Below are 12,756 nucleotides of genomic sequence, written 5' to 3'. Positions count from 1 at the left end.
GTGATGCACCCAACTTGGCTCGTTATTGAACCTGGGGGGAGTCTCCTCATTTTCAAAGGCAGCTCAACACTATTGGTGTTCCTTCCACAAAAGACGTGGCGTCACGTGGCTATTGTGCTCTTTCCGCCATCGTACCAGAACGGCCGCACGAACCACGCACACGTGAAGGTACCTCGCTGCCGAGCGCCCGGTGGACGATGTTCATGTAGTCGTCGCTGGAGCCGTGGCGATCCGTGTGGTGGTTGGCGGCACTGCTCGCCATTGGCCCAGGCGCCTTGGCCTCATGGATATTCCTCAGGCCCCCAGGCACCATTGGACTGGCAACCGACACTGGAGGAGCATGGTGGGAGAGGGAGAACGAGCAGAAACGTGAGCTCGACCCAGCAGAGCCAGGACACAAGAGACACGGCCATGTGGATTCAGATGAAACGCTTCGAAAGATGGCAGGCCGATGCGGAGGGAAAATGAGCCGATAATAAAAGGTGTGATGTGAACAAAGGGCAGGGTGGGGTGATGTCCTTCGGCTTTACAGGTACCACTCAGTGAGCAGCTGACAACACAACTGAGCAAGAATTAGAGGAGGCAGGGAAAAAAAGCAGCACCCCCTGGTGGTCAGTAATAATCACCCTCCTGTTGAGGCCTTTGCCAACTTCATTAAGCACGGTTTAGGATGTCTGCTGAAATGCTGCATGTCCCTCAGAGCCTTCTGGGCTGACCATGGGCAGGAACACTGACACGATGCCAATCAATGACTCCTCAGTTCCCCCCGGCTGTTTGACATTTCTCAGGAGGTTAAAACAAGCAGTGCTTGACACTGCAGAGCAGTCCCACCCGATATGGCTTTCAAAGCCTCATCATTTTCATTACTGTTAAGCACCTAGAAGCCCAGAGGATGGCTGATGGGGCGGATAGATGGTTATGACGCAGGGCTGCATAACAGCTGCAAATGAGACACGCAAGATGGCTGTCACTGCCCGCCCCCCCCCCTACCTAACGTCGGGGTGGAAGGGTTCTGCTGAGGGGAGGGGTGAGGCTGCCCACCAAGGCACGGCTGAACCGGCCGCTGGGGGCTTCCTGAGTAAGCAGGGGCCGAGACCAGAGGGGAGCCGTGCAGCTCTATGAGCATAGGGGAGGAGAAGGGAGAGAGAGAGGGAGAGGGAGAGATACACACACACACACACACACACACACACACACACACACACACACAGGGTCAGAGTACTCACAGGCTGTGCATGTCCACAAGTGCGTGTGTGTGCATGTGCTAGACAGCTGAGAACCAGACACATTTAAACCCACAGGAAAAAACAAGAGCACATAGGTGGAAGGCAGACAGTAAATCTATGTTGGGGGGGGGGGGGTACAAACTGGATTAAACCAGTCACTGTAAAGAAGGTCTGAGCTTCCTGGAGGCTGCAGAAGTGTGCACTGCAAACCAAATCCAAAAATATCAAGTGTGAAACGGGCAGGGCCTGAGGGGTGGAGGCGGTGCCGCTCACCTTGCTGGATTTGCTGGTGCTGCGTGTAGCTAGGCGGGTGCGGGTACGGCACATAGCCTGCGGGGCTCTGGGGGGCGTAGGGGCTGGGCACCGGGCTGTTCTGCTGCGGCAGGAAGCGGCTGCCGGAGTTTGTCTGCGGCGGGACGAAGCGACTGCCAGGGGAATGAGATCAGAGACGGAGCACCGCGGTCACACCGGTGCTACCGGGCTTAGACGCACGGTCTTCCACAAATGGCTGACAGCTCAGAGACACAGCTTTAAAACAAAACTGTTGTGATCAACCAGGCCCCCTGTTGCAGAGAGGGATCTGAGCCGCAGAACAGGACGAGCAGCATCAACAAAAGGCTTCAGACAGCAACAGAGGTTTGGTCTGCACCTGGAAGGACTATGTGAAATGGAAGCTTGCTGGTAGTTTGTTGACGCTGGGCTGCCATGCATGGAATTCTGGGTGATTTTGTACTGCGGCATCATTGGCTGTTGCATGATACCTATGAGAGACAGAAGCAGTGCAATTAATATTGTATTTGATATTTACTGGTCAAAATACCATACAGCTGAGAATGAGAATGTGAGTGTTCTGGTCAGCGGCTTTAATCAGGGTCCCAGTGATGACAGCACTCTGCAGGCCAAGGAATCTGAACCGGCAACCTTGCGATCACAGGAATCAAAAATCAAACACTTCTGCTTATTAGGGGTTACTTCGCCACATTTCTGCATTTAAAAAATAAACAAACAATTTGACAAAAAAATTACATAAAAATAGTTAATGTCCATAAAAAAGGCCATTTTGCCATAGATTGATTTTATAAACAAACTCTTAAAATGTATAACTGAATCTTAACTATAGTGGCCATCTCAACTGAACAAGTAAAGGCCAGATGGAGCCAGTGGTGATGGCAAGTCTCTGGCTCTCTGGTCTTTGGGTGGGCAGTGTGTACGCAGCAGGGTCTTCAAGCTCAGATACCTACTTTTCTCTCTGAAGATGTTGGGGTGCCTGGACAGCACAATCTGCAGCAGCACTGGGACGTCACCCTCTGGGTCATCGCTGCCCAAGTTGTCCTTCAGTTCTCTGTGCGGAAAACATACAGAACAATTAAATAAATATCATTGAAAGACTCATCGATCGTAAAAAATCCATCACGTTGAACAAAAAAAAAAAGGTTGTATCTTTTTTGTCTGATGGATATGGATATTGGAATAGGCAAAAAAATGAGCGATGGAGCACAAATGCTGTAATAGAGGTACCAGAAAACCAATAGCGCAAGCTGGATGGGGAAGAGCAATAACCAGGGATGGTCCGATCCACATTTTTTCAGTTCCGATCCAATTCCGATACACAACTGGCGAAACCGATTCCGATACAAGACCTAAATATTTTAATATAACATGTAAATATTTATACTTTATATATTAATATTTTTAAACACAAATGAGAAAATATGCCAAAAAATCTTTAATTAGGCTACAAGGAACATACATAACGTACTGTTCCGCCTCATTTGTACATCTTGTTTTAAGCATTTTCGAGGCATTTTGCACTTTGAATATCTTCCAAGTGAGGAGATATGCAAGTGGCGAATGCTTAAAATGTCCCACAGTGTTTCTCCCACTGCCAACAGCTTCACTTACACTGCGCTGCGATCGCAGCTCCTCCTGCGTCTCAAGCTGTAGCGAGTGCGCAAAACAGTCCAAGCCAGCAACTCCCAAATCATACATTGCTTTTTCATAGTCATATTGCGTGCACTTTGTTTAACCATCGTTAATTGTATTTTGAATGTCGAATGTTGAATATTTAACTTTACGTCAGTCGGATTTTCTACTAAATGCTATTTCCACTTCTCAAAGCTTTGATTTTACAAATATTGCAAACTGCTATTCTAATAGTTGCTGTTAAAAGCACAAAATATTTCCAGATCGTCACCCTCTTATCCGTTATTACAGTTCTCCCACTGCAGGGTATTTACATGATGTCACAAGTAAAAATCACTATGCTCATACCCAATGAGTGGCAAAATAGACTGAGTGGCAGCTATAACATTCAGCTTGAATGGCGCAAAAACACATCGAAAATGGTAAAGCGCTGTCATGCGATCGATTGTACAAATCAAGTTAACAAGACGTAGGACCTATCATTTTGCAGACTGCCAAAAATTAAACAAGTGTCGGACATGGATCGGTCACATATGGCCGATACCGAATCCATCTAATGGGTATGGATCGGTGCAGATAACTGAACCGAATATCGGATCAATGCACCTCTAGCAATGGCATTACCCATAATGCACCAGAGGGGCAGGTTGACTGGAATGAAAGCTTACACATGGGGAGGCAGATCAGGCCTAAACAGAGACCAACGTTAGAGAGGATACCCACATGTGCTCGGTGGAGACCTGGCTGAGGCTCTGGGCCAGCTGGGCCACCAGGTTCTCGTCCCTGCAGCCCAGCAGGCAGGTGACGTCCTCCGCGATCCTCCCATTGTACAGCAGGCTCTTAGTGGTGGTGGCAGGAAGGGGAGAGGGCAAAGGCAGCTGGTTCAACACTGTAAAAGGTGGGAGAGACAGATTCATTATGCTTTGCATCATATCATCAACATTTACGTCCTTAATCATACTGGTTATACTGGACACTTGGGTGTGCCTGTGTATAGCAAGGATCAAACTAAATTACTGACGAACTACTAAACTACTGAGAAATCCAACAATGGAACTTTAGCTGATGCTCTAAATCACTGCAGTTACACTATTGAAAAGCAAAATTAAAAGGTAAAAAAGAAGCTGAATCAGGCACAGACTGCTGGAGTGCCAGTGAAACGACGAAGAGAGGAAAAACTCGAGCATGCATGTCTGGCAGCAGCATAGCAGGACACGTTCCCTGTGCCGGGACGAGTAACGCAGGTGCTACTTACAGTCAGTGAGGCTAGCAATCCCAGCGAGAGTGGTGATCGGAACATGAGGCATATCCCCATTCATGCTGAAGGTGGGGGCGGGGATTGTGTCGATGCACAGGTTGCTCAGTGTCGCCACCGTCTGACCGAACTTCACATCTCCTTAACACTACGAGACAGAGAAGGGGGAATCAGCCTGTGTTTACGTTTTAATATTCCTCACATCACACAGAAAACACATACATGTATCATGTACAAGCAAAAAAAAAAAATCTCTTCCCAAAGCAATATTACTGTGATAATTAAATACACTTCCAACTGCTTCAGATGACCTCATGGGACATAAGACCTCAAGAGACAAAGATGACTACCCAAGATCATGACTACCCAAGACAAGCAAGCAGTCTACAGCAGGGGTGGGGAACCTGTTCCATGGTGGGCCAGTGTGGATGCGAATGTTTGGGATGGTCCCTCAATCAACCAATATCTGGCTGACAGAGGTCATCCCAAACACCTGCAACCACAACAGTCATCCAAAAGAACAGGTTCCCCACTCCTGGAATACAGGTTCACTAACTGTGTGGCACGTCCTGACGGTTGAACCAGTGTTAATTTTGTTGTCCAAAGCTATTGAAGAAAATTATTCAAGATTCTTCACTGATGGAAATAAGACAATAGAATACAATACAAAAATTAATATAACGACAAAATGTGTTGACGATTTCAACAACAAATATGGCGAATTTTTTTTAAACAGAAACAAATTTGAAACTGATTCATACAGTAGTAGTATCTTTAGTCAGTGCGATAATTGCTTATGACTGCATAATGTTGATCTAGCTGACTTCAAGCACATAAACCATGCACCCATCTGATAAGTAGAAATCATGCAGTTTTGTCTCTGAAGTCTGTCTACAAATTGTTTTGCCATTTCGTCTGGCACAGTTGGCTTTAGGTAGGAAGAAACATAAGACATGAAAAGGACACAAGCCTCAGTACAAACCACAGAGTAGCAGCAACAGGTACAAACATGACAAACGGCAAAGCGCTTTTCTTAAATTGACAGATATAGTGTTGTTTCTTTCTCTTAACGTGCGTAAAAAGTTTGCTGCCGTTGAAATGCACTTTCGTTGAGACGAAATACAGAAATAAGCACAACCTACTTGGTCTTAAGTACTCCAATACTTGTTTATGTTTTTGAAGAGAGGATACTGAGTAGAGGTGGAAAGTTCATGTCCAGAAAATGCAAATACAAACCAAGGTTTTGTACTTTCTAGACTTGAACTTTCTAAAGTTTTCTTTATTCAAGTTTTATGTGCTGGTGTTTTTTCCATTTAATATGAATGAAGATGCATCATATGGAAGTCAGACATTATTTTGATTTTCATATTTTATTTAATGATAAAGTTTAGGGCTGCCACCAATGACTATTTTTCTATAGACTAAACTATTTTATCAATTAATCTAATCTAAATTAATCCTTATAATTAATTTTGCTCCAGAAAATCAACTTTTTTAACATTTAAGTTAATTTAATTTTGACTACAGCAAACTATGGCAACGCAGGGCTTTAGATGATGTGCGCACTATTCAGCACTACATGAACGTTATTTTTGCCCACAATTCAATAAGCAGATTAGTAGCATGCCAAAAAATATGAGAAGCGTACTGTGATGCTCAAAGGTAAGTAATCTCTATAAATTTGACATTTGCTCACGTTTAACAAAGTTAGCGGAGCATGCCACTTGCCATACGAGCGATGAACAGGGAGATACTGTGGTTAAACAAGGTAAACAAGGTGGTGTGGTGATAAAACTTCTTGCAGATTTAAGTTATTTCAGTTCACAAATTATTTTCTTTTATTTACTGTCCATTTTCGTTTCAGTTTACAGTAACACTGGTCCCAGCAAGTCCAACATGCATGCACACACTGGCACTGTCAATTAACATAGAACAGGTCCAGATTTTAGCCTTTTTCAATGGAGATTCTAATCCAGCAGTCATATATATAATACTTACAACTTTATGGCTATTTAGCAGCTACAAAGACAAAAGGTATTAAAAAGCTCTCATTACTAATGGTAATTTAATAACACGACAGTGGTTTTCCCTTTTCTGGTGCTCATGAATAGCGCTGTGTGCCATCGCACTTTGCACATTATAAAACCACACTTTTCTTTTGTGATAATTTGAACTACTCCCATAATCATGTAGTGATAAAGGAAAACATTTGTTATAGTGGATTGAAGCATTTTGGAAATCATAAAGTAAAATAAAAACATTAAAATTCATTAAAATAAAAACAATGCATCGATTTTAAATATTGATGTCAATACACTTTCTGTGCTGACGTCATCGACTACGTTGAGTAATCGCGGCAGCCCAATAAATGGCAAATGTTCATATGAAGCAGTTTTAGAGTTACTGTAATGTTGGGGGGGGGGGGATGAAAATCATCTTATCTGCAAAAGAGGAGGCTTCCCAAGAAAGTTTGGGAACTGCTGCTGTACAAGAAGTGGCAGCATGGAGGCAGAGAGCAGGGGAACAGCTCATAACACTTTCTCCAGGCCAGCAGAACCTGCTACCAGTAACATCAGTACAGATTTGTTTTCCCTTCCAGAATGAATTATCCAAGTTCCACCACAACAGAATACAGTAATGTTCACCCCCAGGCAAATAGTTTCACTGTAATGCATGTGATAAGAGCCAGAGTGCGTCAGAACTGTCCTCCTGCTGACAGCTCAGACACGAGCTCTGAGGCGGCAGCTGAACACCTTCTGGTTTTTTGTGAAATTTCTGCTCTGCGGTGAAAACCTCAGTTTACAGCAATGTCTAAGTGACGCTCTCTGTCTGTAGCTCACAGGAACTCAGCAGAGGGAAATGTCATCTGCAGTGAGCAAAAGTACCAATTAAAATTACTTTATATTAGTTTGGGCTTTAATAAATGCTCTTGAGATAATTGGCAATTGTAGTGCTGTTAAGAGTACATACAAGTAACACAATTTAGCTGGGCGTGAACAAACTGGTTGAAATCTCATTTAAGTCATAGACAATTAATGGGGCAGAATCATGTGGGAAATTAAGCAGCTGTATTTCATTTCTGTCCAATTACATTTATGAAGCTCTCGTACATGGCCTGTTATTGTGAAGAGTTATCCAGAAAACCAAGCCTTACTTTTCAAAATTCTATATTTCCATACTGATATCAGCCAGTCCTGATATAAATACGCTGAATCATATCGTCAGTAACTGCATTTCCGCAGATCTCCAGCCTAACTGATCCATGGAAGCAGGCCCTTAGTCTCTCACTAATGTGTACAGTCAACACTAATTAATCACACACTCACATGCATGGAAAGCAAGTGGCCTCTTTCCTGATGGGCTGCAGTAAACACTTCTAATGCATTCATTTTATTAGTATGAGTGACCGCTGTTTACACAATGACTGACCCAGCTGAACCCGGACAAAGACAGAATTTGGGTTGCAGTATGTGTGAAAAAATGCAAAAGGTAGACAGGAAGGACCATCTGCAACAGCCTCAACTCCCACAGCCCAGAATCTGCAAGGCTACATATTGGGTTAAACACAAAGCGTCTTTTCAGCAGGTCCAAGGACGTCTGCACCTGAACTTCACAAACACATATATGGGTAACCTTGAAGAGCATTCCCCTCCACAGAGGCCATATGGCAAGTGAATCACCATCCTGTGCGGCACAGCACGTTTCAGTCGGCAATTATCAATGGACAGGCAAACAAAACTTACACCCAGAAAAGATGCATGCAGCCAATGTAAGACGACTGAGACTGAACAAATTGTTTTCCCCAAAGTGTACATCACTCAGACAAACGGTTACAGCTGACATCTACATACACTCACCTCCAGGAATTACTTAAGGGGCTGTTTACAACAAACACCAGCCACGCTAAAGCTACATCCAGCTCTTTCCAGACAATGGTTATTAATCGGTGAGCATCTGACACTTGCTGATGAAAACAGTAGTCATAGCTACAGCCGGTATCCCAAACACTAAAAAAGCACTTTGTTGCACACATTATTAACCACATGAAAGCGGAAGCATTAATTTGTGGCAAACGAAAGACTCCAGAGGGTATCGTCAAAGCTGTGTTAATAAGCAACATCATATTGGAGAGCCAAAGCAGTGTTGGCTGGAGAACAGAGCATGCTGGGATCAAAGACTTTGGTTCAAACCTTCAGAGGCTCTTCCTCATCTTGCGATACCCAAAGTATGGCTATAAATAAGGAGGACTGTCACAGAATGTGAAATGAAGGCCAGGGAAATCCACAAGACTCTTCTGGAAATAAGGCTTATGGGAACAAAGATCAGCCCACCATGAAGGTAGAAGGCTTCCCTTTATGAAGAATTCACTTATTGCCACATTGTAGGAAACATCCTTTTTCAGAACTCATCTGTGTTGATCTCAGGACTTTGGCGCCCTCCAGTGGTGGCTTTGAGACTCGTGTACTGAACACAATCATTTGCATAAGTCACAAAAAGGGCAAAGGTTACAAGGGCAAGCAACAGCCAACAAGATGAGAGAAGCAATCTGCCTTTGACAAATTAATGCATTAGCATCCAGGGAAATCTGGTCTACTTGTTTCCCAGATGTATGAGAAGACAGACAGCTGCAGTCTGATTATGCAGAACACACTGGCTGTGGACAGAAATTTCTCAATGACCTCTTCATTAAGTGAGGCTGTAGGGAGACACTGCAAAGTTAAACAAAAAACTGCTGAATGTGCACACTTGCTCAATGAGAACCTGGGAAGAGTGACGCGCTATCCCAAACCATGCTGTGCATGTACTGAAGGCAAAAACCTGCCAGTATCTTCCTCACAATACGATTTATCATCTCAGCACTACACAGTAATGGGGTGACTGAACAGCCCCAACACTGCAGTCCAGGCTCAGGTCCTTCTACGTCGTTCTGGAGCACAAACTGCACACAACTGGCAAATGAGCTAAACAGCTTGCAAACGTACACTGTTATGCACTTCACTCATACAACTGCACACCAGCTGAGACAGAAAAACAAATTGAACCATTCTGTGCAATGAGACAAAAAGGTTTTGCTGATGCACAAACCCGTATCCTACTTAGAAGAACATTAGCTGCAAGTAGAAACTTCATTTTTTGAGGCAAGTTGATTAAGGGGGGCGGCATGGTGGCGCAGTGGTTAGCACTGTTGCCTCACACCTCTGGGACTCGGGTTCAAGTTTCCGCCTGAGTTACATGTGTGTGGAGTTTGCATGTTCTCCCCAGTAAACGTTGTGGGGTTTCCTCCGGGTACTCCGGTTTCTCCCCAGTCCAAAAACATGCTGAGGCTAAATTGCCCGTAGGAGTGCATGTGTGAGTGTGTGGTGAGTGTGTGTGCCCTGCGATGGGCTGGCCCCCCATCCTGGGATTTCCCTGCCTCATTCCCGTTGCTTCCGGGATAGACTCTGGACCCCCCGCCACCCAGTAGGATAAGCGATTTGGAAGATGGATAGCAGTTGATTAAGTTCCGTCAAAACCAAACATTACAAGTTGACTGAAATTCAACCTGACTCCACTAAGCCAAGAGACCGCCAGCCTAAATTTTCAATCAACGTCAGTTCAATATCCAATAGAAAATACAAATAAATGAGGAAAAGACAGAAATCAAAGTGTACCTGTATTTTTTTTTTTTCTCACTCTGGCATTAAGCATTCTTACGAGCCCAAGAAATGTGTAACTATTCTAATTACTTTACAATTAATTACAACCACAATCTACTATTTCTATACATTTTCATTCTTCTGTAAACTTCAATTTTTAAAATGTTCGTTTCTATTTTTCAGCCTGGCATGCTGGCACCTTACACCATCTGTGTTTAGAGCACAAGCGTCACAGGCCAAAGACAGGTAGTTTAGGTGTCTCTGTATTGCCCTTGATGTGTGTGAGTGTTCACCCTGTGAGGCAGTTCCACTCCATCCAGGGTGTCCCGCCTTGTGTCTGGCAATTTCTAACACAGAGCCGTACTCACAACAACCCAGATATGGAGGATGCGCAGCAGCAGGGTTTAAAAATTAACATGTAGCTTAATGCCTGACATAAAGAATAAGGAGCATATGAACTTCAGATTAACTGTCAGAAAATGTATCTTAATTCCCTTTAAGAAAACACCCATATATTCTGACTTGGGTGCCAATTCAGAGCTTTTAACTAAGAATCAATTAAGCAGGATACCACAGAGTAACAGAAACAAGACTAGCATCAAAAAGACCAGCACTCCAGAACTGCCAATCATCAAGCAGTCCAGCTCATCATAGCCGAGGTTCACCACAGAGATCCACCACAGACATCCAGACAGGTTTATAAAAACCAGAGTACAAACTAGGTGAAACATAATCCAAACTATCCAAGTCAAAAAAGGGCAGCCCAATAGCCCACCGGAGAATCCAATATAATGCTGACTGAAATCAGGCTCACCTAAGTAGTACCCAACAACTTTCTGTATGGCTATCAGCATGACAACCCACATCAATTACTGCAGTATATGAATCTTCTAGAAACATCATAGATCTCTTGCCCCAAAAGGTTGCGCCAAGTGACAAAATATGCCAGGTACTGTGTGAAACAAGTAACATTTCCTCCCGTACACAACACTTTCAAGAAAGCCTGTCCAAATATACTTATTCTAAAAGTGTTTTAAGACAAACAAATCAATTGCAAACAGGCATTAACAGAAAAGCGAGCACACTGTTGGGTGTCAGCTTAATTAAAATGAAAACCATGGGGTTGGGGGGGGGGAGCAGGACACACCAAATTGAACTGATTTCCTAAAGCACAAGAGGACATAAAAGGCTGTTAAAAAGCTGTTAAAAACAGTTTAAGTCAGATTACGCCATCTGATGCCATCCTATGAACATTTGCTATCCTTAGGAACCCCCCTCCCCAGCCTAGTTTTAGGATCACTGCCCGATCTTCGCAGATAGGGAGTGTTTTGTTATGCTAAGTACCATCATGCTGAAGAGGTGTTAGTGGTAGACATCTCATTTAAGCCTCGATAAAACAGCCTAGTATTTCTGGACATGACACTACTTCTGTGGGATGTGTTTTATACCTAATCACAAATATCCTGGAAAGGCTTTTTCTGTTTGGAATCCATCCATCCATCCATCCATCCATCCATCAACATAGTTACCACCATGTTCCTGAACAGAATCTTGAGTGCGTGTGTGTGACCAGAGATTCAAATTCGAGGAGGCAGGCCGCTCTAAGGCAAATTCCTTGAGGAAAGGGGCATGCGGCTTGCTCCCTCCGGAGACGTTAGCATGGAGGGCTTTCTGCAGAACCTCATTAATTAATTAAAAGGGCACCACAGCATGCGTGTTTTGGCCACTGGAGAAACACATGGTGCCAGGGGAGCACAAGGATTATGAACAGCCTTAATTAATGAGTCCTGACTGATGCAATTCTAATGACACCAAACTAACCCATTAATTCACATTCTATAATTTCAGCTGTGTTAAAAAGTATTTATTCAAATAATATGCTCAATGTGCATTTCATTTGGGAAACACAACAAATTAACTTCATATTATCCAACCCTTCTGTTATGTAATTCAGTTTCTTTTATATACTGCCTTTCACAACAGAATTGCCAAGACACTTGGAGTGTGTGCCAGTACCTAGCTTCTTTAATATTAAAACACACAACACAGAAAAAAGGAAAAATGTCACTTGATATATTTTAGCAACCAATAAAACATCAATATAATATCAATATTTTATTACTACATCTACATACATTCTCATCAGTAGTTATCACGCTAATTTAGTGAAACGCAGGCAAGAGTCTTCAGTTAAGAAACTCATTCAAGCAGTATTTCACGTCTGGAAGGCACCTCAGTTCAGGAAGGAAACGCAGCAACCCAAAACGCATAAACTATAGTGGGACACATCAATCCTTCATAATAAATCAATACAATGCGGTAGGCAGACCAGGCAACAGGCTCCTGGACAAGTGCTAAAGAATTAAACCAGGCTAACCAATCATACAGAAACATGCTGCCGTAGAAAAAAAATCCCCTGACATCTGTCCTGCCCGCCCCAACCTCGCCCGATCTGTCAAAACTAGTGCAAAGCCAACGTTCTCATGCACGCCTTCCAAGGGAGTAGAAACTTCCTGCTTGCTGTTCGCTAACATGCACTTATTCAGACAACCTCCAAACTACTGTTTGATCTGTGATCTAAGTGCAACTTGCAAAAAGTCAGTAACATCAACAATTCGCTCAAGGGTCCCAGCTGAGCAGCGGCATCTTAGGATCTGGGTCCTCTTCTGTGGCGTTAAGTAAAAAGTCATCCGCGTGTAGGATGGGACTGCAGAAT

At 43.7% G+C, this 12,756-nt stretch overlaps 1 protein-coding gene across 7 annotated transcripts in view; it reads right to left on the bottom strand.

Annotated features, from left to right (window-relative positions):
- Window positions 1-12,756, bottom strand: part of nipbla (NIPBL cohesin loading factor a) — a 47,092-nt gene that overhangs the window by 21,141 nt on the left and 13,195 nt on the right. For 5 of the 7 annotated variants that reach the window (XM_048998250.1, XM_048998233.1, XM_048998258.1 and 2 more), the window contains exons 2-8: window positions 4,405-4,552; window positions 3,873-4,038; window positions 2,468-2,568; window positions 1,876-1,987; window positions 1,500-1,651; window positions 991-1,116; window positions 173-330 (exon numbers count right to left, since the gene is read on the bottom strand). In XM_048998250.1, the coding sequence (XP_048854207.1) occupies window positions 173-330; window positions 991-1,116; window positions 1,500-1,651; window positions 1,876-1,987; window positions 2,468-2,568; window positions 3,873-4,038; window positions 4,405-4,468 (879 nt within the window). In that variant the 5' untranslated portion in view covers window positions 4,469-4,552. The remainder of the gene's footprint in view (window positions 1-172; window positions 331-990; window positions 1,117-1,499; window positions 1,652-1,875; window positions 1,988-2,467; window positions 2,569-3,872; window positions 4,039-4,404; window positions 4,553-12,756) is intronic. The other 2 variants (XM_048998263.1, XM_048998270.1) reach the window with 1 other exon arrangement.

Source organism: Brienomyrus brachyistius, chromosome 2 (genome assembly GCF_023856365.1).
Source record: "Brienomyrus brachyistius isolate T26 chromosome 2, BBRACH_0.4, whole genome shotgun sequence".
NCBI lineage: Eukaryota > Metazoa > Chordata > Actinopteri > Osteoglossiformes > Mormyridae > Brienomyrus > Brienomyrus brachyistius.
This window is presented reverse-complemented; position numbering and strand designations above follow the sequence as displayed.